The sequence below is a fragment of the Coturnix japonica genome, chromosome 4, assembly GCF_054131305.1.
Source record: "Coturnix japonica strain WE chromosome 4, WE-NBRP24, whole genome shotgun sequence".
Taxonomy (NCBI): Eukaryota; Metazoa; Chordata; class Aves; order Galliformes; family Phasianidae; genus Coturnix; species Coturnix japonica.
The window spans coordinates 10,881,886-10,909,878 of NC_140666.1; the positions used below are offsets into that span (position 1 = coordinate 10,881,886).

At 56.0% G+C, this 27,993-nt stretch overlaps 1 protein-coding gene across 14 annotated transcripts in view; it reads right to left on the reverse strand.

Annotated features, from left to right (window-relative positions):
- DLG3 (discs large MAGUK scaffold protein 3) overlaps window positions 1-27,993 on the reverse strand; it is a 56,821-nt gene that overhangs the window by 12,092 nt on the left and 16,736 nt on the right. For 9 of the 14 annotated variants that reach the window (XM_015859975.3, XM_015859973.3, XM_015859974.3 and 6 more), the window contains 10 exons: window positions 18,683-18,736; window positions 14,097-14,147; window positions 11,899-12,023; window positions 11,345-11,514; window positions 10,982-11,118; window positions 10,733-10,877; window positions 10,432-10,591; window positions 8,018-8,174; window positions 7,819-7,921; window positions 3,195-3,309 (listed from right to left, as the gene is read on the reverse strand). In XM_015859975.3, the coding sequence (XP_015715461.2) occupies window positions 3,195-3,309; window positions 7,819-7,921; window positions 8,018-8,174; window positions 10,432-10,591; window positions 10,733-10,877; window positions 10,982-11,118; window positions 11,345-11,514; window positions 11,899-12,023; window positions 14,097-14,147; window positions 18,683-18,736 (1,217 nt within the window). Of the gene's footprint in view, window positions 1-3,194; window positions 3,310-3,704; window positions 4,074-7,818; window positions 7,922-8,017; window positions 8,175-10,431; window positions 10,592-10,732; window positions 10,878-10,981; window positions 11,119-11,344; window positions 11,515-11,898; window positions 12,024-14,096; window positions 14,148-18,682; window positions 18,737-27,993 lie in introns of those variants that run through there. The other 5 variants (XM_015859972.3, XM_085546033.1, XM_015859980.3 and 2 more) reach the window with 2 other exon arrangements.

Consider the following 27,993-nt stretch of genomic DNA (forward strand, 5'->3'; position numbering starts at 1 on the left):
GCTGCTTTCAGGGGCCTCATCCTACCAATGTCAGATCTCAAACCAGACCTGTTTTCCATTCCACATCCTTCAGCAATGCATGGAAACAGCTGAGCCGCCATTCAGAGCACTGTTACTGGTGGCACAACTGGGAGCCCCATTTTCACTCCTACAAGGTCAGCCCCACTCTCCCCCCAGGCAGAGTGTGGGGGCACGGTGAGCACTTCTCAGCCAGCTGCCGGCCTCATCCAGGCAGAAAAGAAGGGGAAAGCCATAATAACACCACCCTCTGCCCTGCTCATCACCTCCTTCCACTATGAGGAACCCCAAGGGGGTCTGGAACAACACAGAACAAGTCACACTGATTGTCGAGCTGAATCCTTTTAACTGTGGCTCCATAAATAGTAAAAGCAACAGGCACACCACACACCAGCCTCCTGCAGAGCAAGCTGCCTCGCTGACTATCAGAAACTGCTTCTCTGCTACATTTAATAAGAACCTTCTCCCCAGCCAGCACGGCAGCTGAGGGTCAGCATAGGTCTCCCTCCCTGCGGTGGCTCCAGGTAAGCTGGGGCTCCCCCCTCCTGGGAAGCAGAAGAGCAGCACCAAATCTTGCACTGTTGTGAAAGCTGCTGCTGTTTCCAGTTCCAGTTTTATCCTGCTTGTCCAGACTGGCTAAATTATAACCCCATGTGGAACTGTTGCAGGAACAGCTATAGAGTGGTCTGCTTTTGTCTAAGCAGCCAATATCTACCTGCAGGTCCTCATTTCTGGCAGCGGTATCAGTGTGCAGGCTGCAAAGCACCAGCTCATCTTCCAGACCAGAGAGAACTGTCAGATCACAGGAACTGTGCCCTGTGAGCACCCGAGGACTCAGCATCACCACACGCCTTCTGCCTCCCAGGCACCAGCACCCACCTGCACCAGGACGGTGAGCTCAGGTGCCAGATCTCAGCCACAGGGCTGAAATGAAGGGCCTGGCTGGGCTCAGGCATAGAAGCAGCTCCTGCAGTAACCCTGTGCTGGCTTCAACTGGGACATGGATGAGCGATGGAGCACTAAGCAGAGAGCTGGATGTGCTCTTCTTGGGTCACATCCTTCTTTAAGCACGGTGACCCAAGCAGCTCCTGGACCAGAAGGACGGGGAGCCCTCTGGGCTGAGGCCTGATATGTTGATGCAGCCTCGAGGTTCACCCAGCCAACAGCTCACTCTGCTTTCTCCAGCTTACTCGGGGCCATTGCTGGGAGGCTCCTGTGCTCGGCCCCACAAGAACAGAAACACGCATGGCCCCGAGCACAGCACGTGGCAGCCGGCAGTGCAGCACCGCGGGGCCCTTCAGCTGGAGGCGAGCAGCCCTGCCAGGCACCTCTGCTCCCTGCCAAAAGATAAGGCTGTGTGCGTGGCTGGCACGCCCCAGCCAGACCAGCGCCATTAGGAATGAGGAGAGTGCAATTAGCAGGAAGGAAAGAGCAGAGAACCGGCCGGGCAGGTTCCAGAGCCAGCAGCACCCTCAGCCCCACGGCCCGGCCTGTTGGCTCCCAGCTGCAGGGTGCCTGCTGGCCAGGCCTGGCCCCGCTCCCCTCAGTGCCTGCACGGGGAACTCAGTGCTGCTGGATGAGAAGCCAGCCTGCTGGAGCCAAACAGCAGCCCTGCGAGGCCCAGCCCTCCTCCACTCAGCCCCATCCCCTGCAGGAGCAGCAAGCTGGCTGCAGAGCAGCGGAGCAGTGCCAGGCCTGCTCCAGAGCCAGCACTGAGCCGTCCCAGCCCCTGCTGGACTTTGCCCTGCAGGAGTGCTGGGAGCCTGCCCTGCCCAGGTGGGCTGTGAGCACTGTGAGCACTGGGCCCCACTGCCCCGTGCACCCCACGGCCTGGCGGTGCTGACTCGAGCAGTTTGCTAGCATGTCCCATAATTGATGTCCTGTCCACAAGGCAGCAGCTCAGCCGGTTTCAGGCAACTTGTGCTCGAAACCACCCCGCCCAGAAGGGCTGGGGCAGCTCTCACACACTCACGGGTGTCAGTGGGGCAGCAGATGGCAAATCCAGCAGAGCCTTGTGAAACTGTGAGCTGTGGGAACATAACACAGCTCTGCCCCGTGTCCGTCTGGGCACAGGAATCCTGAACCCCCAAACGCTCTTACACAGCACAGCCCTGCTGCAAGACATGCAGCCTCAGCTCTCACCTTCCTCCCTGCAGGGAAAGAGAAGCATCCCTTGCTTCTGCCAACCCCCACCCGCAACCCAAGGTGAGGAGTTGCAGGATGATTTTAATAAGCAAATTACAATCGCTCATTAGCTGCCACCACGTTGCTTCTCACTGCAAAAAGCAGACACTGCATCCAGCCAGGGGATGGCAGGGGCAGCAGCCAGCAGGGCGGGGGGCATGAAGCAGTCACGGAGCCAGCACCGTGCGGCTGCTTAACCCCTGCGTGCTCCGTGCCTGGCTCTGAACCAAAAGCACAACTCGGGATCAAAGCCATAATCCTCCTAAGAGCTCATCTCCCCTCCAGCCAGATCTCGCTGCATGAGTGGCAACAGAGAAGCCAGTTAGTGCAGAGCGGGTAGCGGAGAGCACTGCCTGCATCCTGCCTTGGGCCTCTCCATCCCCAGCAGCTCACCCTGGGACGCAGCTGCCTGGCTGCAGCGCAGCACAGCCCAGCTCTCTGCACAGTCGCCTGCTTAAAAGGTATTTAAGTGCAGAGCACTCAGCCCTGAAGAAGGAGTGCAAAACCCACTGCTGTGCTCTCCAAGCTCCATGCCTTATTTATAAAGCTCGCTGTCCTCCCCTTGCAGAAGCAGGGCAGCACGTCCTCACAAAGGTGCAATGCCCACCCACAGGTGCAAGGAAGCAATCCCGGCTGCTATGGGTGCACCTGCCCAGGGATGAGTTGCTCATCTGCGAGGCTGCACTGACACATTCTCCTTCCTCGTTCCCAAGTGCCGGGCACACCCAGAGGAAGCACAGGCAGCTCCTGGAAGGTGCACCCTGTGAGCACCCGCCTCCCACAGCCAGGCACTGCACAGCCCTTGTACGTACACTCAGGAATGGATCTCCTGGCCAGAACTGTGGCAAAACAGGAGTGGGTCCCGCATGGTTGCATGTGCTCAACAACCCCTCCCTCAGGAGGAAGGTAACCTCCTCCTCCTTGATCTCTGCAGGCAGCAAATGACCTCAAGTCTGGAGATGGCACTGACAGAGAAATGGGACGAGTCTTACCGGACATAGAGGGACCTCTTCTCGCTTGTCCGAAGTGAGCCGGAGCCAGAGCTCATGCTGCTGTTCATCATCTGCTCTCTCAAGTCGTGGATCTTGGACTCGAAGCGGCTGTACTCTGTGAGGAGACGGAGGGTCAGTGCAGGCAGGGGTTGCCCCCAGGTCTCTGCCACCAGCCCACAACCAGATGAACCCCAGAAGCACCAAGAGAGGCAGCCACAGCTGCCCACAGGGCATCTTGCCCACGAGCCCATCCTTCCTCATACACAAACAAGGAGGGCTGGCAGCTGCCCTGCACACTCCCGTCCCAGGGCTGAGGTCACCTTGCAGAGTGCTTAAATAAAAGATGCAGAAAGAGTGAGAGCTCACAGGGGACCATCAGCTGCAGGCCAACACAGCATGGCCGTGCAGCACGGCCCACAGCTCGCTGGCAGCCCCCAGCCTGCCCGTAGCTTGGGATAGAGGACAGAGCACGGCCTTAGGAAGGGAGAGGAGGAATTCACCTGGCCTCACCTACATCCCAAGCAGCGCAAGACCCTTCAGAAGCCACCAGCACCTCCGGCAGCAGCAGGACGGGAGCTGCCACCACCTGCAGCTCCTCCCTCTGTGCCACTGCGACCTTCAGCTGGGTGTAAAGGTCGGCCCCAGAGCACAGGGCGGAGGCAGCAGCCCCGCTCAGCCAAGGTAGACAGGAAAGGTGCTGCCAAAGACTTGCCAGGCTTGGAGATATTTGGAAAACTGTTGGTTCTGAAGGCTCCCAGCAGCGCCATGACTCACACCAAGCACCTGGGCTCACCAATTCTGTCCTGTGTACACACACTGTAGTTACATCCCACATCCTGGTGCACCGCAGGCTGCGTTTGAAAGCCCCTAACCATGCACAGGGACTGTTCCTTCAGTGCAGACACTCGTGGGGCTGGGGTTATGCAACCATGGGTCGGCATTTCCTGGCTATCGAGCCCTAAACTGTGCAGCCAGAGCCAGTTAAGGATTCGCCTTTGGTACAGAATTGCTGTATTTTTACTAAAGATATACCACAAACCCTAAACCTGCACACAAAAACTCCGCAGCCGCACAGAGGAGCTGTGCTGCAGCCCCAGCCTCTGAAGCCTGCTCTGCTGGTTTGCTTCAAACCCCAAACGCCAGCATATGCAGTGCAATGTGAACCTGCGTGTGGGACAGCTTGACGAGCCATCTGCAGGCTGCCTGCTGCTGTGCTCGCCTCACAGGGTGTTCAAACAGAAGGGTTAAGCAAGCCAGGTTTCCTCCTCTTTGCAGCACTCAGACAGCAGCTCGCCCTGCAATCACAGCCCCGCTGCGTGGCTCAGGGCCACCCGTGCTCTCCTGGTCCATCTACCTGCTGAACTTGCTGTGCCCCATAGGAAGCATTACATCCACTCGTGTTGCTGCTTCTCCCCACAACGCTCACACTGTAAGAGGCAGGCAGCCCAGGGCAGGGGGAGAGAAAGGAAGCAGATGGGTTCACATAATGTAAGTCAGCACCGTAGTACAGATGCTCAGAGGCATGTTAAAATTTCATGGGCAACACTCCATGACGTGAAAGTTCATACACAGGGTGCAATTGCCTGGCTCTTATAGAGAAGCTGCTGTAAAGAATGCTCCTGTGCAGGCAGGGGGAGGTGCAGCTCACTGCTGGGGCTCCTGACCTGAGCCATGTCCTGCACGGTGTCACAGATGGGGCTGCCACCTTCCCTGACATGCTGTGTGCTGCTCAAAGGCTTCCCCTCAGGAGAAAGCAAGCAAGCAAGCTGCAATGCTGAGCACCCCGAGTAGCATAGGCTGCAGTCTAACGGGATGCAGGAACCCACCCTGTGCCAGCAGGCACTGCCAACATCGAGTTCTGAAAGCACAGCTGGAGCCTTCCTGCAAGGTTACCCTATGAGTGAGCACTCAGCTACAAACAGACCCCCCCTTACCAGCATGCTGGAACAGCCTCCCCAACAATTAGCAGCAGATAACCTCCAGCAAGCAGCGCTTCTATCTCTGCCCACTGGCTCCGATCCACTTTGCCTCTGCATCCTGGAAGCAGAGCTGCTGTGTGGCAGAACCTCACCTAGGAAGCACGCCCGCTGTACAGCAGGGAGGTGAGCATCAGCAGCTCTTTGCTAATCCCCACCTCTGGCACTCCCACAGCACCCGGGCTCTGGATGCGTTCAGGACACCCTTATCAACCCCGAAAATATGCAACAGGTGAACTCACTCCTCTTGTTGCAAGAGGACCTGACGCCAGCAGGAGCAGCACTTTGTTCTCACCACCTTGCAAGCTGACTAAGTTACACAGCACTATGTGTCCCCCCCCCCCCCACAATCCAGGGCTAATCAGGGCTGCCCCGTGCAGGTGCTCCCAAGGAGGGCCCTGAGCCCACAGAGCAGCCCCCATTTCACCCCAGAGGAACCTTTGGCCTCTGCATTCTTCCATGAGAAAACCCAAAGGGATTTGGGCTGCCCAGGTTGCAAAGCTCTGGGATTAGACATCCACAGGGCCATTGTCCGCTTCTCTCTCTGGCCTCACAGAGGAAAACACATCCTGTTTTCAATAGCGCTGGCTTTGCTTCCACCCAGGCCAACCCTCGCTGCCATCCCAGAGCTCATTTCCCTGCAGAGCTGCTGTTTCTATGGCAAACAAACCCAGCAAATGGAGTCAGTGTACAGCAGCAGAGCTGAAGTGTGATTGCGGCTGCTGCCCCCCACCCCATACGAGGCTCTGGCCCTGATCCCTGTGTGACTGCTCTGCAAAGAGTGCAAGGGGAGACAGAGCTGTTAGAGAGCAGCAGAGAGCAGTCCCTAAGCATACACAAAGCCTGGTGCACATGTGCTGCTTTAGGTGCAGGAACCTCCTGTATGGGCCAGGCTGGACGCAGCCACGAGCGCATCCCAGAGACCCTCCAGCTACAGCCCATGGTGAGCTCCATTGCTTTCCTTTCAGTGTGAGCACACAGTGAGCATGTTCTGAGCTGAGCCGTGTCAAAGCACGGAGACAAAGCAAGCACTGCAACTAATGAAAGTCACAGTGAGGTGTCCACAGGCCCCTTCCATCAGCACGCTATGCAACCACGTCAGGTTTAGCAAAGGATATCACAGCTTTACTCCATGGAGCTTCAGGAGGTGGAAGTGCCAAACCTAAGCAATAGTGCTAACAGCAAAGTCCACAGGGAGACACACTCAGAAGGGAAGGACCTTACAGACAGCCCAGAGCAGCGTGGAATGGAGCAGCCTCACTGCAGCTCTGGGTCAGTATCAGGCACAGAGGCTGCAGCTCCCAGTGCTGCCCTTCCCCAGCTCTGTGCTGCTTTGCCACCTCACTCCCCTGTGCTCACAGAGCCCAGCTGGGAGGGCCCTCACCCCCCAGATTGATGCGAGCAGCCTCACAGCTGCACGGAGGTGGGACTAAACCATAGTACAGCTGGAGCACGCTACGCTGAGCCTGCAAGAGCCACACAGCAGCCAATGGGGGTGTGCAGCCCCACATCACTGCAGCAGCTCCCAGATGCCCGGCGCTGCTGCACAACACAACAACACAACACAGCCCCAGGAAGCAGCAGCTCCAAAGCAGCGACAACTCAGCCCGATTCCAGAGAGCTTCCAAAACAACCCGTCCCATCTGACATTTGGAAACGGCTCTGGCCAAAAGGGGCCAGAAACACGAGAACGTGAAGCGCTTCCTGGAAAGAGGGAGGGAAACAAACCCGAACCTCGAGCAGAACAGAAAGAAACCAACCAAAACCAAACAAAACCAAGCAAACAAAACCACACCCACAGCGCAGCGCTCGGTGCCACTAACGGCTCCGCAGGGCCCCGCTCTGCCGGGACGGGCCGCACACACACGGCGCGGCCACACGCGGCTCACGTCGATGCCGGCCCAGCCGTGCAGCTCTTTGTCCGCCGCGGGCACAGCGCGGCCCCACGACCCCCAGGGCTCGTCCCCAGCCGCTCCGTGCCCCGGGCGGCTCCCGGCAGCAGCGACGCCTCCGCCGGGTGAATTAAGGGCCGGCAATAATGAAGCGTCGTTGTCAGGGTAATACCGAGCGCGGCCCGGGGATGCTCGCAGCAGCACCCACAGCCCCACAAGGCCCGGCCCGCACACGGGAGCCGGCCCCGCTGTCTCGCAGGCCGCAGGGCCGAGAGCTGGAGGGATCCCAACCGCATCCCATCCCATCCCACCCCATCCCATCCCGGCGGGGCCCGGCCTGTCCCGCAGCGGGCCGAGCCCCGCCGCACGCTGCTGAGCCGATAGCCGCACTCCGTGCCGTGCCGTGCCGTGCCGTGCCGTGCCGCTGCCGGTCCCGCTCACCTTCAGCCCGTGGCGGTGGATGCGGCGCTGCCCCCCGCAGCCCCCGGCCCGCACACAAAGCCGCGCACACACAGCCGGCGGGACGCCGTGGCTCCGCCCCCCGCCGCGCCGCCCAATCACCACCCGCGCTTCCCGCCGGGCACCGCCCCCCGGCCCCTCTCTCAGCCAATCGGCGCCTCGCATCCCCGCCCCCTTCTGCCGCTCTCCGCGCGCCAGTCACCGCCCCGCCTCTATTTGCATACAGCGCGCCACCCCTTATTACACAGACCACGCCCACGGCGCCTCATTTGCATACTAGGCCCCGCCCCCCGGTACCTTCGGGCCGGTACTGCGCGATGATGGTCACCGTCTGCCCCGCCCGCTTCAGCGCCGCCGCCGCCTGCTCGTGGGTGGCGTTACGGAGGTTCACGCCGTTCACCTGCGGGGACACAGCCGTGCGTGGGCTCAGAGCGCAGCCCCGCACCCCGCCCGGCCCCGCCGAACACACCGGGCCCGCTCTGCACCCTCAGCTCACCGACAGGATGCGGTCTCCCCTCCGCAGCTCCCCGCTGAGGTCTGCCGGACCCCCGGCCAGGATGAAGGACACGAAGATGCCCTCTCCGTCCTCACCCCCGACGATGTTGAAGCCCAGCCCGGTGGAGCCTTTGTGCAGGATGATTTTGCGCGGCTCCCTGCGGGGACAGACAAAGGGACATCACGGCTGGGCCGCTTGTAATGATGGGGACACAAGAGAGGCTGGGGGTGACACGAGGTGGAGCACAGATGGGGACGGAGGGCTGTGGACGTGGCACATGGCGCTGTGAGAGCACGTGGAGGCTTTGGGGTCGATGGCAGCTGCACACAGGACGGGCACAGCGCAGCCCTGCGGGGCACAGAATCACAGAATGACCCGGGTTGGAAGGGACCTCAAGGATCATATAGTTCCAACCCCCCTGCCTGGCAGGGCCACCAAACATACACGAGCACACGAGCAGCCCCGGATGTTTCAGCGGTGACTTAATTGCGGTGCAGCTCAAACAATAGGCAGGCGCTGGCACAAAGGCCGCCCGGCCCCGCAGCCACCCGGCACTGATTTTCAGCAAGGAACAAACGAAACCAGTGTCATCAGAACGACAGACAGCAGCTCCCTGCTCCATCGGACCGGGGCTGTCGGTATGGGGTGGATGCACCGGGCTGGGTGTCCCGATGGGCTCAGCGCTGCTTGGATAGCTCAGGCTGTCACCTTATAAGGAACGTGGAAAGCAGAAGACAGACACTGGGACAGACGGACGCCCAGCCCTGCCGGACCCTCCCAGCTCTCCTCTCAGCTCCTTGCCTGTCCCCATACGGTACCTCGGCTCACACTTGCTCCCGTGGCCCTGCCGCTGCCTGGAAGGGGACGGCTGTCCCCGGTAGGACATGGAGGAGGAGACGTTGACGGTGAACATTGCTGCACAGGGTATGAGCTCCCCAAGCTCTCGCCCCGTGCTGTGTCCTCTGCTCCCACCCGGCGTGGCCGTGGGGCACTCAGCTTCCCAGTGCCATGCCCACCCCCGGGATTTTTATGGAAGCACAGAGGACGGACACTCCGGCGCCTGTTAGACCCTGTGGGCTTAACCCCTTCCTGCCCCACGCTGCACCGGGGCCACCTCTCCTTCCAGAATCACTCAGCCCTGCAGCCGTGCATCGCTGATGGAGCAGGGGCCGACCCCTGTGACCTTCAGAGGATACTGAGCTCAGCAGAGCTCAGGGCTCAGGCTGGGATGCGCAGGGACTGGAGAGGAGCAGTGCCTGCTGCTGGAGCCCAGCGGTGAAGGTAGAGATGCTGCAGGAACCAAAGAGAGGAAACAAAAGCCCAGACAGGTGAATCCCTTATCTCAGCTCCCAGTCACAGTATGTGCTCCAGACATGCTGGGCAGGATGACGTTCCTGCAGATGGATCCTGGACACTGTGGCACTGACACCTTGACCTGAGCGGTGCACGCAGGGTTTGAAATCTGGGGTTCCTCTGTGTAACCTGGAGTTGGACTGATGATCCTTGTGGGTCCCTTCTGACTCAGGATATGTTGGGATTCTGTTCCGAGCAGTCCATGCTAACAGCAGCACTGTGCCCACAGCAGGGAAGGAGGCTGCAGCGGGGAGCAGCTCAGCAGTAGTGGGGTCCTGGCAGGGCAGCACCATCCTCTAGTGGCCGCCAGCTCCTGCTGCACTGTGCCCACCATGCCCCAGGTGTCAGGATGCTCTCATCCCTTTCTGGCCCATATCAGGATCAGGGGTCCCCGAGGAGGGACAGATGGAGTGGTGGCACTGGGAATCAGTTCCTTTGGCAGTGCAGTGCACGTGGAGAATGCGGAGCTCCTGCAGTACTGCATCCTCCCGTGGTGCCCCGGCAGCACATGAATGGCTGCATCCAGAGAGGTCACAGCATGCAGCAGGGTCCAGCTGAGCACCAGGAGATGAGAAATCAGTGAGGTGGATGTGATGGCTGGGGCTCTCCAAGAGGACCTGCCTACCTCCTGCTCAGGGATCCAAAGGCACCACAGAATGGGGCCATCCCAGCTCTGATGAAGCTGCAGCAACTCCAACGCTGTGTGGCAGCCTTGCTCATAACCACAGAGCCAGCCCTGCTCCCACCTGAGCATCAGTCCTGAGCACACAGCATCCAGCCCTGGCCCCAGTGGTACCAGAGTTGACTCAGCACTGGCCTTGGGGCTCACAGTGCCTGGGTACATCTGTTCTGGCATTGGTGAACACAGCAAGAGGAGGTATGGCACTAACGAGAGTTGTGACCCCCCCCTGCAGCCCCTCCTCTCCCTGCATGGAGCCCAGAAATGGAAGCTTTTATAGCACCAGCAGAGGCTCAGCACACGACAGGATGCAGGGACAGGGTCTGAGAGAGAAAGGGAAGGAGAAGGGGCAGGGATGGGGATGCCCATTTGCAGTTCTCACCTGGTGAAGTCTTCATCCCCGATCATGTGCCGAGGGATGGGCGAATACCTGGATGGGGTCACTTGTGGGGGGACGGGGTATGCAGGCTTGCTCTCCACACCACCCAGGTAGCCCAGACTGGAGTTATGGCTTATGTGGTTGTCAGCCAAGGCTGAAAAGGCTGCAAAGAGAGGAAATGGGCATCAGGAGCAGGACTTGACCTCAGTGTAGATGTGGAGCCCAGCCTGGCTCCGGCATGTACCATCCCCATCCCCGCTGTGGAACCCCCCGTTCCTGCAGTGCAGAGCTGCTGCCTACGTACTGCTGGCGTAGTCGGGGGGCGCGTACATGTCGTTGAGGTGCAGGCTGCCAGGCTTGGCCACTTTCAGGTACACCATGTCAGAGGTGTTCTTCAGTGCAGCCACCGCCTCCTCATGCCGCACGTCCTGCAGGTTGGTGTTATTCACCTGCCACAGGGCAAAGGGACAGTAAGGTGCTGTCAGACCCGTCCTGACTGAGATCCTGAGGAAGGGGCCAGGGGAGAAGCGTGGAGGTGAGGGCTGGGGCTCACCGCCAGCAGCCGGTCTCCGATCTGCAGGCGTCCGTCCTTCTGGGCAGCACCTCCCTCGATGATCTTGGTGATGTAGATGCTGTTGTCCCCGGGGATGTGTTGGTTCCCAATGCCTCCTGCGATGCTGAAGCCCAGTCCTGGGGATGAGCAGGAGGGGAGGAGAGAGAGGAGGGATGGTTGGCTGCAGCCAACCCCGCTGCCAACCCTGGGCAATGGGACACCTTCTCACTGTGAGCTTTGATGCGGGGCTACCCCACACCCTGCACCCACAGCACCCCCCTTGTAGCATCCTATCCCACAGCATCCCACCCCACAATGCCCCCCACACCAAGGGGACCCCCCGCCACTGCTCCTGTTGCTCACCTTTGGGTCCCTTCATCAGGTTGACCTCCATGATGGTCTCTGGTGGGGGCTGCCGGCGCCGCACCACGAGCCGCACCACAGGGCCCGCTTCCTTCAGGGCCTCCACTGCTTTGCTGTGCACCACCTCGGAGACGTCCACGTCATTGACCCGCAGCACGCAGTCATTTACCCTACAGGCATGGTGTGATCCTGAGCTCCCCAGCACCGCCAGCCCTGTACCACCATGGTCACCTCCGCCACCCAGACCCTTGCACAAAGAGAGCTGCTTGAATTGGATGGATCCTGTGCTTTGGGATGTGCAGGAGCCAAAATGGGGGGTAACAGCAAGGTTCCTCCTCAGGAGTGGAGGCTATGGGGAGGCAGTCCCCATGCTGGAAAAGGGGGAAGGATGGATCTGGCACTGGTTAAGAGCCAGAGAGAAGATGGGATGCTGATAGCAGGAGGATGCTTGGAGAGGGGACCTGCCCAAGGGGAAAGGGCTGGGAGAGAGCAGGGCTGGGAGCTGTGCAGTGGGACCAGGAGGCACGGTGACATCCCCAGCCCCACACACTCACCCCAAACGTCCATCCATGGCCGCCGCTCCCCCGGGGATGATTTTGGTGATGAAGATGCCGGGATCATCTGGAATGTGGGGGTTGTCGATCCCTCCTGCTATGCTGAAGCCGAGGCCAGAGTTACCCTGCAGGAAAGCACATGGGGTGTCTGTCCCACGCTGTCCCCAAAACCCAGCGAGCCCCTGGGCTGGGCTGCTGTGCAGGCAGTGGCTGCGTGGCCAAGGAAGATGGGTGCTCGTCAGCCCGGCACTCAGTGCAGCGCACCCAACAGATGGAGCAGGAGCGTGGGAGCTGCCAGAACCTCCCTCACCACCACGTCTCCGTGAGAGACTGAGCCGAGGGACGAGGGGGTGGTCCTTGGCGGAGAAACCTCCCTTTGCTGGCAGCTCCCCAGGAGGAGACACCACTCTCATGGTCCATGCAGAGAAGACGGGCTTGGTTTGGGTGCTGGCAGCCCAGTGACTCCTGGTGGGTCTTAATGTCCAGTGAGCCCCTGGGTGTTACATATGGCGCAAGGCTGACCCCTGCAGTGCTGGTGCCCAAATCTGCTCTAGGGAGGTGTAAGGATAGAGATGAAGCCTTGCTGTGAGGAAGAAGTCCCAGTGCTTGCCACGTCCCAGCAGCATCCCAACACCAGGGGTACTTCTGCTGCCCAGTCCTTGCTCACAGACCCTGCCCCATCACACACACTTATGGGCGCTGCTCCCAGTGCCGTGCTTGATGCAAGCAGACAATTACTGTTTATTTTTTTCTGCCCTGCCTTGGAAATCAGATGGCTTGTTGCCTTGTTTTCTCATGCGGAAGAGCTGACACTTAGTCACATCCTACCATGCCTGCCTCTCATACGCAGCCATGCTCAGGCCAAGTTCTGTCCCGGCTGCCTGGGGGTGCTGCTCACCCACAGAGGGTAGGGAGCCTTGGGGGCCCTGCATGGACCTATGGCTGGGATGGCTGCACCCAAGCAGAGGCTCCAAAGGAGGACTCCTGACAACATGTCAAGCTCTGGCCATCATTCAGGAGACATTTGTTACTATTCTGATAATCTAGAAGAAATCAAGTTCGGAGATTTCTTTGCTGGCGCTGGGGCTGCTAGAGATGTGGGGACAGCACCTGCAGCAGATACATGTGCTGCCCATTGACCCACTGCCATTTTTCTTTGCAGACAGCTCCCCAAATGCTGCCATGGTTGCCCTTGTCTTTACAGCAAGGATGAGCCCACTGCTCTGGCTGAGGGTTCTCATCCCTCGAACACAAAGCTTTTGCTCCTCCAGCAGCCTGGAGCGTGCAGCAGCACTCAGCCCAGAAAGGAAGCATCCATCCCCTGGGCACGCTTTGTCAGGCACAATGGGGAAGCAGTGGGTGAGGCTGCAGCCCCGGATTACCTTCCGTCCACCCACCTCCATGATGCAGAGCCGGGGGGAGGAGGGGGATGACTAAAGGAACAGGAGGACGAGTGATGCGTCTTCCCCTGCGCTGCCAGCCAAGCGTGAGGAGGAGGCCCTGCACAGTGCTGGAGCTCCTGGGTGTGGGGTGGGATGGGGCACACAGTGATGCAGGGATGGACCACGCAGCTCAGTGCTCACCCCATGGGGCTGATGCATTGGGGCAAAGTTTGCTCTGTCTTTTCCCACCCTGCTCACAGCCGCTGCTCGACCCTCTGCTCACATTCCCATCCCCATCCCCACAAAACCCCTGTTATTTCAACGTCATTGCTGCGTGGCCAGGATCCCACCAACACGGCAGAAGGTACAGCCAGGAGCTCCCCCCACCCCGCCGCAATCCGGGCTGCCAGAAAACCTGTCCTCATTGCTCAGCATCACAGCACTCCGTGCCTCCGGCGAGGCAGAGCCATCCGTTGGGGCAGGGGGGGCACCCGGGCACGGAGGCGAGAGACAGACCCCCCCACCCCCCTTCCTTTGTGCGCCAGCGCAGCTCCTCCTGCCTCCATTTTCCATCAAAGACGGTGACAAAGAGCACCCCCCCCCACCCCTCCCAGCTCTGCGCTGGCGGCTGTGCGGGGGCGAGGGTGTGAACGAGAAACCCTCCTCCTCCCTTCTGGAGGGATGTGCGGGGGTTTGGGGGGGAGCGGAGCGGTGAGCCCACCCCTGTGCTGCGGGGGAAGGAGAGCCGGACCCCTCAAAGCCCCCCCAGCCCATCCGCTGTGCGCTTGGGGGGAGATGACCACGGGGAGGACTCACCCTTTCCAGGACGATCTCCTCGTATTTGAACATCCCATCGCTGCCGTTCACCTGCGGAGTGGGAGAGAGCACGTTACGGCCGCACAGGTCCCAGGTTGCTGCAGCACTGAGAGTCCACCCCAAAACACGGGATATTTGAGAATCCACCCCACAACCTGTGCTGTCAGCAACGCAGTCACACGGCCCTGCCCTGGGATCAAACCACTTGCTGCTTCTCTCTCTGGGCACGATCCCAAACCCGCTGACTTTAATGCACTTCAGCTCAGCCCTTTTATTCCAGCAGCTCGATGTGCGAGGCGTGAAAAGGAGCTCCACACAAAGCAACGACGCCTTCGTTACCCAGCGTGTAATTAACCCCAGGAATTCACTGCTGCAGAAAGCAAAGGAAGGGGCTTACGGCCCCTATGTACGGCCCGTATGTAATAACACAACGTACAGCTCTGGTAGCTTCTAACTCCTACATCTTCAAGTGACATGGCTTTGTTAACACAGAACTCAGAACCATCTCTTCTGTTGAATCAGTTGGACACAAAGGGTGCTGAGTGCTATATACAGAAGGTGCCCTAATATGAAAAACACCACGGGATTGCCATGTGGATGCTGCCTGCCATGCTGCTCCCTGCCCTGAAGGAACCCCCACAGCCATTGTGGGGAAGGTGATGGAATGTGGTGGTGAGGGCAGGGGCTGAGAAATGGGCACCACAATAAAAGCAAAAGAGCTGCAGCTGCAGGCTCTGAAATAACAAACAAAGGGTGCAGGCCAAAACCTTCCTTTTTCCCCATCAATACCAACGCATAGAAAAAGAAGGTGGCAGATTCTAAGACATCATCTGGACACTTTCTCCCTCTGCATGCCCCGAGTCATCAGAGTAGGTTCTGAACAGCTATGGACACCTCGATATAAGAAAAGAAATGCTGAAAACCACTGTATGTTTAAAATTGGATGAGGTTGACTCAAACCCCACGCTTGAAGTCCTTTTGCAAGATGAGGGAGCAGGCTGTGCGGTAGCAAGGCAGCAGGAATGGGGCTCAGTCCTCAGAGAAACACCATGGGTTTGTAGTGAGCACTGGGAATGCTGAAGGAATGCAAAACTGCACTGCAGGTACCACACTTCAAGAGGGATGAGGATGGAGAAAGCCTGGAGAAGAGAGATGGCATCACAGCTTGGGAACATGGGCCAGGAGGGGAGGTTGAAAGCATTGAGGTGGGTTCGCCCTCAAAGAATTGACAGAGGGAAAATCCAGATTCGAGAAGCAGATGCAAGCAGAGGAACCTGCTGGGATGTGTCAGGCTGGTGGGGGCTCAGCACTGTCAGCCTTGCAGGAACACAGTGTCCACTGAGGGTGACAGAAGGAGTTGGGAACTTGAAACAAGAAAGATTCAGATGGGGCAAAAGGGTGAAAAGAAAGCTTTGGGATGTGCTGTTCAGGCATTGAGTTGGACCAGATGACCTGTAAGGGTCCCTTCCAACTCAAACAATTCTAAGATTCTATGATAAACAGCTGTGGAAGCATCCCAGGGGCACAGATGCTGCATCCCTTTGGCTGGCACCAGCAGGGAGCAGGTAGAGATAGGATGAGACCTCCTTGGGTGGGGGATGCAAGACCCCCCACCTTCACTCTTCCTCCTCATCCCATCACACTGACTCATGCCAACCTTCCTCCCCCCCACCTCCCTTGCCTGAGCCCCCGGGCAGTTGGTGGCTCTGTGCATGGCTCTGCCTCCCCCCAGCTTTCCAGCAACTCAGATTCCTGGCACCCACCACTACTACACACGTTGTCCTCTCCGCTTTGGCATTCAACGCTATTGCCACACAGACAGCCATATGCACACCCACGGCCGCAGAGGAACAGCACATACATACCTACAGGATGGGGATGTGCAGAAAACTTTGACAATCTGTGAGCCGCGAGGAGAGCCAGCAGAGCCAGCCCAGAGAGTGGCAGCCACCCACAATGGGAAGCACCAGGGCAGGGACCCACAGCACGGGACACAGGGACACCCCAGGACGTGGCCCCATTGCAAACCCTTCTCAAAGTCTTGGGAATGTTGAGCAGCATTTTGTGTCATGAAATGGGAAACGTTGGCGCCTGCCCAGCACTGCATGAGCCAGGTCAGCCAAGCCTGGACGTGAAGTTCCTGCTCTGATTACGTCTCCCAAATCCGCACAATAGAACGCCAGTTAATTGCAGAAAGAAACCAAATGGAGCCCTTAATATATACCATGTAACCAAGGGAACAAGCCAACAAAGCAAGTGTTCCAGCATAGGAAAACTGAATACCAGTTACTCATTGACAGCAAAACCTGTCTGTGGCACCCACTGGAGCTCCCCAATTGCCCCTCCAACTCTCTGCCGAGCTCCCTCCCAGTTCAGGAGCTGCCTCCTTGCTAAAAGCAGTGCAGAGCTGGCACGTGTGGCTCTCGTGTGGGGCTTGTTTGGGTGATGCCCAGATCCAGGCTTTCACACGGTTGTACTCAACCATGTCCCTGGGTCGTTGTGGGGCACAGTGAGCCCACCCCACTCTGCTTGCTCCCTGGGTACCACTTGCTTTGCTCCCAGGAGTGTGGGGCTCATAGGCTGTTCCCAACACAGCTCCACCATGAACCCAACCTCTGCTCTGGTTTCAGAGCAGAGCCATGGTGCTTGTTCTAAGTGCATCCTATGCAGGAAGCCCACCTGAAGTCTCAAGGAGAGGCCTTCTCTCCAGCTTTCACTTCTCTTTCATGTTTAAGCGGCAGGGAAACAGTTAGAAACGATGACATTTAAATCATCAACAGAAGGCTGCAGAGTTAACACTCACTGAATAAACAGAAACGCGCACACCTTCCAGTGCTACTGCAAGCTGTCTGCAGGCTCAGCCGGCCAACACTGCACCATCGCACGTGGAACATGGTTTGCAATTTGCTAGCGATTCAGGGACAAATTTAGAAGGCTAAAATGGAGTTCCTCAAACCAACCCAAACAGCCCAAAAGCCTGCAAGGAGAATAGCCTGCAGGAAGAGTCACCCGCCTGCTTTCTAAGCCCACATCTTGCAGCCACCACATGAAGGGGACAGTTGTGTCCTGAGTGCAAGGTGGGCACATGGCTGAGCTACAGTGTGGCCCCAACAATCTCAGCACCAGGACTGGGCAGCACTGGGGACACAGCACAAGGGTTACAGCTTCAGAGAGGCAGCTCTGGGACACAGACAGCGCTGCTTGCCATGGGAACAGTGCTCTTGATGCTTCCTGAGTGTGCAAAACACACTAATTGGTGAACTGGTGGCAGGCAGGTGCTCATGTGAGCCCAGCTCAACTGCAGTGCCTTCAAAGCAGCAGGAGTTTGATGAGGATGTTGTTGGATTTTTACAACCTAGGAGCACTGCCTGCACTGAGGCTGAGCACCAGCCCTGGCAGTGAATAGTACGGGGTGCCACATGGTCCTGGGGATGGAGGTGAGTGGGTGGGCAGAGGGACTGAAATGTGGAGCAGACTCCTTAATAAACACCCAGGGCCAAATTCAGCCCAGCAGCTAGTCCAACATTATCAATGGAGCTAGAACAGGAAGGAACTAGACCACATCCATCTGTTTATCATTAAGGAAAGCAATGAATAGTTAAGTAATTAAAGACTGGAAGATGTCACATTAACCCTTCCATTTACTGTACCAGCAGGCTTTGGCTTTAGTTCTTCTAACAGAACGTGCTGCCAGACTTCCCATTTCAGAGTGCTCTTCTACAGAGAGCCCCACTTTGGCTCCTTTGCTGACTCTGGAATGACCGATGGGATATTATAAGGTTTGTTTTCCCCAGAGCCTGGATCTCCATGAGGTTGGATACTAGGAAAAATTTCTTCTCAGAAAGAGTGGAGAGGAACTGGCACAGGCTGCCCAGGGAGGTGGTGGAATCATTGGAATTATCATTCCTAGAGCTATTCAAGAACACGGTAGATGCTGCGCTGAGGGACACAGTTTACTGGTATGGTGGTGATGGGTTGATGGTTGGACTACTCGCTTGTGCCATAACTTGTGTAAGGCTGCTGGACCCAGGGTCACAGTGCTGAGACAGAAAGCATAGACTTCCTCCTGAGTGCCAGGAGGCTTTGGCTCAGCATCTGACACCTGAAACTTGTTGCAAGGAAGGTTCAACCAACAGGAGCAATCCATCCATCTCAAGTCCGAAGACCATCCAAGCCCTGTTAAACTGACAACTGAGCTCCCTTTTGGGAGCAGTGCAACAAATATCCACACTGGCCACCCTGCTCCTTCCATGCTTCCTGCATGAATGATCTGCAAATGTTCTGGTAAGGGCTGCAGCAGCTTGCAGACTCTCTCTGCAACAAGCTGAGGATTAGCTCTACAGCAAGCCAAGAGTACCAAATGCACAGTGGCTGCAAACACTCCCTGTCACCAAGCACTGCTCAGCTGCTGGCAGCCACGGCTCTGCTCAGCATGGCCCCAGCAGGGTTTGGGGCTGGGATGTGCTGTAGGGTTGTGGCACAGATAGCAGGCTATTCTACCACCTTGCTGGGGCCTTTCAGGCATCTTTGAGCCAAGAAAATGCAGCGTTCATTGATAAGAATTGAAACAAAACCAGGAGACTTACAGAGAGCCCTTGTTCCAGCGAGTCTGTGTTCACGATAATGGGAGCAGGGTTGGCCTGTGGGGAGACAAAAGCGGGATGTCACCGAACACAGCCCGCTGCAATGCACGGCCTCATCTTGGCCATGCCACCACAGCTCTTCCAGATCAGGCAGAAGAGGGCAGGTTGGGAAGAGCTCTGTTCTTGCCCTTCCTCCATGTGCCCAGCAGCCTGGGCTGGGTATGGGAACACAGCATTGCTAAGGCATGGGTCCCCTCCTCGTGCCCAGCATATCCCCAAACATGTGGTCTCAGCCGCAGCAAGGGAGATGGGCAAGACTGGAAACTGTTCCAGCCTCAGGTCCAATTCATATTAACGCTAGAACATGAAATCCACTTTGCAAAGGGGTAAGGAAACAGGAGGGGTTGGAAAGGAGATCCTGTGGGAAGGACATATAGCCAGCAGACTATAACCCGGGGAGGTGACAGCGTGCAGTCCCTTCGTGCTCCTTACTCCGAGGTAAACCCTCTGCTCATCACAGCTGGGTAGAAACCACGGGAGGTGAGGAGGCAACAGTTAGGGGTTGGGACAGGAGGGACATGTGTGCCAGGGAATGCACAAGGCAGGCTGAGGGACCGAAGCCCTGGGCGTGGGGAGGGTCCATGTGGGGCTCCAGCGTCGGTGCTGGGGGGCGGAGCACAACGGGGCGCAGCGCGGGGTCCCGTAGTGCCGGGCCGAGCTGGAGCTGTCCAGCACCGCAACCTCCTGAAGGCGCAGTGCCCGTCGTACCCTCAGCCCCTTCCCAAGAAGCATCCCCAGCTCAGGGAGGTCTTTGTCCTCTGAATGAGAAGTGACGAAAGAAGAATGCATTCAGACTAATCGCAAGGCTGACATTTATCACCAGCACACGACAGCAAACAGTGCAAAATGTGGCGTGTGCTGGGAATGCAGCACCATTAAAAGATTCTTGTGAAGAGCAATGGCCAGAACTACACAGGGAAATGCTGGTAAACATGAGCTACGAGGGGAGGTGAGCCCTCTGCCCTGGGACATGAGAAGCTTCAAAGTCTGGGTGAGGAGCAAGCAAGTCACAGTGGAGCTTGTGTTGCACTTAACAGGAACCACTGGCTGCCCAGTAATGTGGGTGGTCACACTGCACAGCCCAATGGCCTCAGCTAATCTGAGACTTTCTTGGGGCAGGCCTCACTGCTCTCCTCTAGCACGTCTCCTTGACAGAGAACCACCTCCTCACATCACCCAGAAAGGCAGTCTCCACCTTCTCTCGTTTTAGCTGACTGTATTTCTGGCTGTTTCCCCCTCATGGTTTTGTAGGTGGGAGAGGTTAGGGGTCAGCTGAACTGTGTTTCTGATCTTGCCCAGAAAAATTCAGCTCTCATAAGGATGGAAAAGGAGGTAGTTAATTTGATTTATTTGGATACCTTCTGATCTTTCCAGCAGCTGTAACTATTGGTTACAAAACCATAGTTTTTATGGCAATTAATTCTCCAGCTCAGGGAAATATGACCACTTCCAAGCTCTCCTGCCAAACCACTCTCACACACATAAGAAAATCATAATTTGCAGGTCCAATGTCTTGGGATCTCCGTGGCCCAGAAGCGGTGTTAAGCTGGGAATAGCCCTTCTCCGATAGAGCACAGTTCTTGTATTTAATCCAGATAATTTGTGAGATAGCATATATTAAACCTGGCACTGGTTTTTATTAGTCCCCAGTGCAATTCTAGGAAGGGATTCCACATTTCAAGGCATTAAAAAAAATAATAAAAGAAATGCAGCCTTCTACTGCCAGCAATTAACAAACTGTGGATGTTTGAACCTTGGTGTGCCAGAGGCCAGCTCTTATTAGATGAGTTTCCAGGAAGGATATAGAAGAGGCAGCCTAACTAAATGCAGTCTATCACGTGCCCGGTGATTTATGACATTAATTCAACTCCACAAATGATGGGGAGAAGTGCTCTGTGTGATAATGCCACAGAGGCTTTTGCAGGTCTAGCTTGAGTCCTTCAGCGAGCCCCACTGCAGTCTCTTTGTCGAATTACTAATAGCCCACAAATCACACATCACATTGCCTCGCTCACACAGTGGTGAGCCCTAAGGACATATTTTGTCTAGCCTGCTCATTGCGCACTGAGCATCCTTTGCAGCCATTCCACACTAGTGACTTTTGCATCTCAAAATACTGCTAGGAGCACAATTTCCCACTCAGGCTCCAGATGGGACCCAGGAGATGCTGAATGCAAGTGGCTGCTTAAAACAAACTCACACGTGGTCAGAAGGAATTCAGACCAGGAAATCCCCATTTGCCTCCTGTGGCCAACTATTCCAGATACCACGAGAAAGGTGCTTGGATTTTAGCCCTGATTTCCACTTGCAAATATTCCAAGATCCACATTTTTCCTGTTGCGCAATGTTATGATGGTATAGAAAGTACCATGATAACAACGGGGTGGCAAAGTCTCTGGCTGCAGCAAATGAAAATGGGCCCAAATGCAGCAGCCACAGATGAAGAAATGAAGGAAAAGAAGCCTCATGTGGGCAGGATTCACCAGCAAGGCTTTCTCTGCTGCCAACCCTTAAATGAGGTCTGGGAAGGGGTGCATCCTGACTCCACCCCTTCCAGTCACTCAGGTTCATTGCTTGCAGCTGAACTCCTGTGGGTTGGCCCTGCCTTCCTACTAGATGCTCCACCACTGCTTCAAGCCACGATTTAGCATTTCCACTACACTGGTGGTAAAGGGTCCACTTCTCTGAGCCTCAAGAGACCAGAGAGTTCTTGAATCTTGACCTTCAAGCCTCGTTCCCCTCCACTGCTATTCCTTTCAGCTCCTGTTGTTGCCCAGATTTTCCCAACAGCTGTCCTCTGCCTTGCTGGCTTTGTGCCTAAATCAATCTTCCTGTATATGTGCAGTGACCCCCTCACTCCTCAAGGTCCTCTCTTCGAGTCCCACCTTCCCTGCAGCCTTCCAACGCAGAGGATTTGTGCAGCCTGCTGGAGGGAGTCTGGGGCACCTCGAGCTCTACTGCATTTTGGTGCTCATGCTGTCAAGTGGCGAGGGGACACTTTCATTTGCAAATCTCCAAGCACCAGCAGGGCTCAGTAAATAATAATAGTGTGATGAAGCATTTTAGATGGAAGAGATCTGACAGCCCTCATTGAATGTGACCTGAATGCACAGCCCTGTTTCCTCTTCTCCCTGCAAGCAGCAACCCCCTGTTCCTTAGGGCATAAATTACTTACCATTCCCTATAGAATTGAGGGCATGGTTAATTCACCAGCACATTCCTGCTGCCCAGCAAAAAAACCAAGAACAAACAAAAAAAAAACACCCAACAACTAGATGACAATCTCTTTCCTTCCCTGGATGGCAGAGGGCTCAATATGTCTGCCTGATGGAGGAAGGCAGGGAGTGTCAGCCCGAGGGCACTACACCAGTCACCTGTGGACAGTGCTGTTAGTGCATCACCCCTTCTCCTTCATTGGTATCATCTACTGGGATGAAGATAGGATTTGCAAAATGTGACCATTTTCCAAAAGTTCCAACAGAAAGAAAAGCTGCAATTAAATGCAAATGCAGGAGGTTCGTTAGCGTGCTACAGAAGGAGGGAACCTCATCCTGCAGTGTTCCCATGAGGATGGGGTTGGTTCTGAACTGGCAGCCCAAACTGTTCCCTCCATGCTGACAGCCCTGAGATTTGCATCTGGTTCACATCCCCCACAGATCCAACACAGGGTTGGGGATTATGCACCTCATCCAGACACAATACATGTGCTGCAGACCGCTGAGACCTGCAGCAACTGGATTGTGCCCACACACAAACCCATCTCCATTTCAACCAGAAATCGAACTGAAGCAGGAGCATCCAGTGCTGACAAATCCCAATCTGCAGGAAGGCTGTATGCCCCAGGTGCCATGTACAGAGTGCAGTGTGACACTGGGCCTGTGCACAAGCAGACACAAAGTTATATCTGCTTGATTTTTATAACTTCCCCGAAATGGATCAGAGTGAAAAGTTGATCTGCCTTTCAGTACAGCTTGCTTTAAATCACCTCATGTGTAATCACAGCACTTAGAAGGAAATGGCTCTGGAGATAAGTAGAATTCAGTCTACACCTTTTTAACAGCTCTCGGGGCAGAGGCCAAGTGGGGAGATATCCAAGAGAAGCATCTATGTAAGGTGGACAGATGGACATCCGATTTGCTTCTTTGCCAAGGGCGTAAAACCTCAGGGAGAGCCCTGCATGTGCAGCAGGAACAGCTGACCCTTGTCAGGGTCCTGCTGTGAGCACACGGCTCCTGGCACGAGTGGATACTGGGGAGCAGCTTTGGTGTGAGATGAGCGAGGAGCGGGGTCACAATGTGCTAATGAAGGATCATCACTGGAGCAAGCCCAGGTCCAGGCAGTGCGGCACAGCCTGCGTGCACCACAGCTCACCCTGATCAGCACTGACATATTCATCTGTTCTATGCCCTGTGCACAGACACTGCTCCTGCCAGCACCAACACAGGGCTTGAACCTTCACAGCATCTCCCAAAGCACCTGAGGTGGGCTGGCCAAGTGCTTTATGCTTACATCTCAATGCTACATCTGTGCTTTGGTCTTCCTGCCACCCCACTGCTCAGGGGCAGAGGTAACACACAGCTGCCAGACGCTTGTCCCCCTCTCCCAGCTCTCTATGGTCACATAATGGGTGGACCAAGGGGTGGGAAGAGGAAAACACAGCCTGAAAGCTTCTGGAGGCTGTGAAATGCCACAGCCAGGGATGAGCCTCCTTTCTCTTTTGCTAGGACAGACAAAATAATTCCTTTTGCACTTTTATTGCCCATTGGCACCATTTGGGCTGAGCCCCTCCCACTAAACCCCCAAAGAGGGCTGCATACTGACCCCATGCCCTCCCTCTGCATGGCTCACAACATGCTGCAACCACCTCAGAAACAATACAAGGGCTGATTATGGAGCTTAGGGTTGCCCAGACCCCCTGTTGGCCCCCAGTACCCAGAGCTCCACCTGCTCCATACACACCCACGCTGGGTTACCAGCCAGCATCACCCACTCCAGGATGTGCTGGGGACACCGCAGCTCTGTCACCCCAATGGTGTGAGCAGCCCCAAGGAACGGACACAGGCTCAAAGCACCGCAGCCATTCCAGGACTTGAAAGCTCCACGGTCACAAGGATGGCTGGCAAAGCCATGGAACTGCCCAGAGCTCAATGTGAACACAAACAGCTACTAAGGGTTTAATCTTTGTTTTGGTGCTTTTCTTAAGAATATGCTTAAATAGGAACTGGAAAAAGCCTTCACTCAGAGGGGAGAGAAGAAAGCTTCTCCAGACAGAAGCTCTGTGGAGTTTCAGTTTCTATTAGAAGCCATTAAGGCCGGTGTGTTCATGCCTGGAAGTTAGACATCCTGTTCCAGGCTCCAGACGCTAAAATAAGCGACCCAATTTGCAGGAGTGCTGGGCTGCAACAGCTTCCTTCTGACCTGGAGCTGCCAAATAGAATCCACTCAACTTTTTTTTCTTTTTTTTTTATTGTTTGCAGGCAGAGATATTATCATCAGAAAGATCTGCGTAGTTTTCAAACAAATACATACATACAAGGGAAAGAAGAGCAAATAAGGACAGCATCGCGGATTTCTTTGGGTTGGAAACAGCCTGCTTTCTTCTCTAAGTTCCAGCGCACCCCTAAGTACAACGCTGCAAGAAAGATGTTTCTGTTTCACAGCAGATAGGAAGGACATAAGGGAGAATTCAGGTCCCAGGCTGCTCTGAAGTGCCACATGTCACCAGAAATAGTTACAACCCCTGAATAAGTCCATCATCGATCACCCCCCTTGGATGAGCTTCTGCAGACTAAACTGAGCTGCATTTCAAATTCATGCATTCAGAGCTTGTTTAATGCTGCATTCGTTTTTTCCCCTCCGTGTTACAGATACAAATCCATGACATATTGTTGGATTCGCAAGTGCCCTTGAGGGATCTCCGCATCATCCCATGTTAGCATGTGTTCAAACCAGCTTTCTCACACAACCCATGTCACCTTATAGCAGCACCACAGCAGAGAGAGGGTTAAGCGGATTCCCATGTCACTCAGCTCCTTCATCCCAGAGTGGTGCCCCATCTGCTTTCCTTTGGGAACTGGGAGGGCATCCTGCATGGGGCTGAGCTCTGCAGCGCCCAGAACGCAGCCACGGCTGATTGCGGCCTGATTAGTCTTAATCACTTCCTCTCTCTAAATGAGCATCCGCAGTAAAGGAAGGAGAGGAAGCTCCTCTCCTCCGATTGAGACATGATGCATGCCCACGGCCTCACCAGAGCAAGGCAGCTCTCTGGGGATGGCCAGGGCTTCTGCTGTGCTTCCACCCCTAAATCCAGGGCACTTGCATGGGCGGATGGAGAGAGGGAAAGATGGATGGTTGCAGAGATGGAGAGATGAAGGAATGGAGGGATGGATGGGGGGAAGGAGGGATGGATGAATGGGTGGATACATGGGTAGATGGATGGGTGGAGGGATAGAGGGATGTAGATATAGAATGGGATAAAGAGATAGAGGGAAGAATGGAGGGAAAGATGGAGGGATGATTGGTGGAAGAAATGGATGGATGGAAGATGAGAAGAATGGATGGATGGATGGATGGATGGATGGATGGATGGATGGATGGATGGATGGATGGATGGATGGATGAATGGATGGATGGATGGATGGAGGGTGAGATGGATGGATGATTGATCCACAGTTAGCCTCTCACAAAAGACCTCTGTGGGGGTCTTCTGTCTTGAGTACACCCTCGGAGAATCCAGCAGAGCCCCACCATGTCTTTAGCACTGGTCAGGAATGGGCTGGGGCAGGTCCCACCAAACTGGTAATGTCAAAGCCAAGAGGAGAGCCCAGCTGAGACAATAATGTACAGGAAGCATCCCTCTGGCTGAAGTCTTCCTGCCTCCAGCATGTTCCTTGCAAGGAGCCACCTCCTCCACTTTGCTACAAGCAATAATATAACTAATATGATGTTTTGTTAGGGTCAGCACAAACACAAGGATTCAGATGCCTGATGGAAACAGGAAAAGACTTCCAGGTGAATAAGGAAACTAAGGAGACAGATGTCCTTGGATATCCATTCCCAAATGAGCACTTTTGGAAGGTGCACTGAGGACATTCGAGCACTTCAGCTTGCTCCTGGCAGGATGGAGGGGCAGGTGGGAGCAGGACAGGAGATGCTCTAGGGTGCATGAGGGGAACTGGCTGAGCAGAAGACACAGAGGGAATGAGGAGACCCTAGGAACATCTTGAGAATGTGTCATTGGGATTGTGGCAATGGCTGGGTGGCAAAGAAGGAAGGCTCAGAATGACAGAAATAGCAGCTGCCTCACAGGTCTATGGGGGTGAGGGCTTAGGGTGATGGAGAGGCAGAGTCTGGGGGAAGGAGAGCAGCTCAGCACCTGGTTCCAGCCACCCAGCTCAGTGACGGCAGGATCACCAGGCGGAGATGCCCGAGAAACAAGCTGAGAGGTGAAATCAGATGGAAGGAGATATATTAGGAACAGACACGCAGATTTACACATCGTGAGTGAGGAGGTGACAAACGGGTCCGTGGGATGGGAATGAAACTCTCACGAGGGAGCGGGGTGTGATGAGGGAAGAGTGGGGTGCGATGACGGTGTGGTGAGGGAAGACCCTGCGGGACTCCGGATGGTGAGGGGACACGTGGGGACAGATGCTGGGGGTGGCCGGGGGACAACCAGCATCCAAGAAGTCCTGCTGAGCGTGAGGAGCCAGCTGCAAATGGCAGATTTCGCTAGAGTTGTATCTACATTTAGGCTGCCAAAAATACCTCCCCGCAGATTGGATGTCTTTAATTAAAAGGATGTCTCCTGCCGCCCGGCGTGACGCAGAGCTCGCCCTGCTCACGGGGCTCTGCACGGCACCGCGGGGGCCGTCCCATGGGCAGCTCATCCCGACGTGCATCCTCCTGCACCCTGGGCAGTGCTTTCCACAGTCACTCCCGCATGGAACGGGCTCAGAGCACAGGAGGGAAACGGACCCCCTTTCCTGTTTTGGCTCCCCTCCTTCCTTCCCTCCAAACACCAAGAACGCCTTCCTTCTCTTTCCTCCTCCACCTTCCAGTGCAAAGATTTAGCTAATTTCTTCTATGAATAGCACACGAGTAGCCATAGCAACATCACCCTGCCAACCTCACCACCTCCACTGCCTCCGTGTCCCCAGCACCCCGTTTCTCTCACCCTCCCTCGCACCTCCCCAGGGAACATCTGGGGCTCCAGCCCTTCCCCACCCCATTGCTCATTAACCTGGCCTGACCACCAGGTGAAGGCCACCTCCTTCCCAAGGCTCTTTCTCCCCAACCTCCCATAACACAAGAGCCCCAGAGCTTTGCTATGCCCACCAAGTACTGCTGCTTCCACCAAGACCATGTCCACCTCCTCCAGGTGATTTCCTGGTGCATGGGAGGAGCTGTAACAACAGTTTTAGTGCATGGAAAAACACCGCCCTTGGTGACACATTTGCAGCCCTGGACAGGCAGTGAGGTCCTTTTCCTTTTTTCCATTGCTCATCCACAAAATGCCTCTGTCCAGGAGGTCCACAAAAGCCCAGCATGTTCCAGAGCTGCTCCAACCATCCTGTGTGACCCTGATCCCAGGAGAGGGGAGAAGGGAGACAGCAGGATGCAATCTGGCTGCAGGAAGGCCATCTCTAGTCATGTATGGCTGGCAGCTGGAGCTGCTCCTATGGTTGCAGAATGCATACCAGCCACTTCCCACCTTATACAGCCATACCCTTCCTGGAGAGGAGGTGCTGATGCCCAGAGCCATCCTAGATATACACCAGAACGCCAGCCAGCTCTTCTGAAGCCCCATGGGGGACTCTGCTCTGACTGCTTGCTTTGCACTGGGGACATGAGCTGAGCCAAGCTGCAGGGATGGCCCTTTTCTTATGGACCAGCCCTGGATAAGGGGTTTCAATGTGGCCGAGCATCCTGGCACAGCGCTCCCAAGCATCCGTGGGCGGCACTTTGCGGGGAGAGGAGGGGCTTGGAGCACTTGGCTCCTCTCGCTGCTGCGCATCGGCACCAACCGCGCTGCCATTCCTCCCCCAAAGCCGGAGTCCTCCTCTCACCCCAGCATGGCAGGGAGGGGGGGCTCGTGTCCCCAAGCAGCAATTGAGGGGGATGAGGCGGGTGCGGGGATGGATGTATAGAGGTGGAGAAGGGAACAATGGGGAGTGGTGATGGCAGCAAGCGCAGGAGACGGGGAGTAATAAACGATGAGATAAGAGAGGAGAAATGGAAGAGATCTCCAAAGG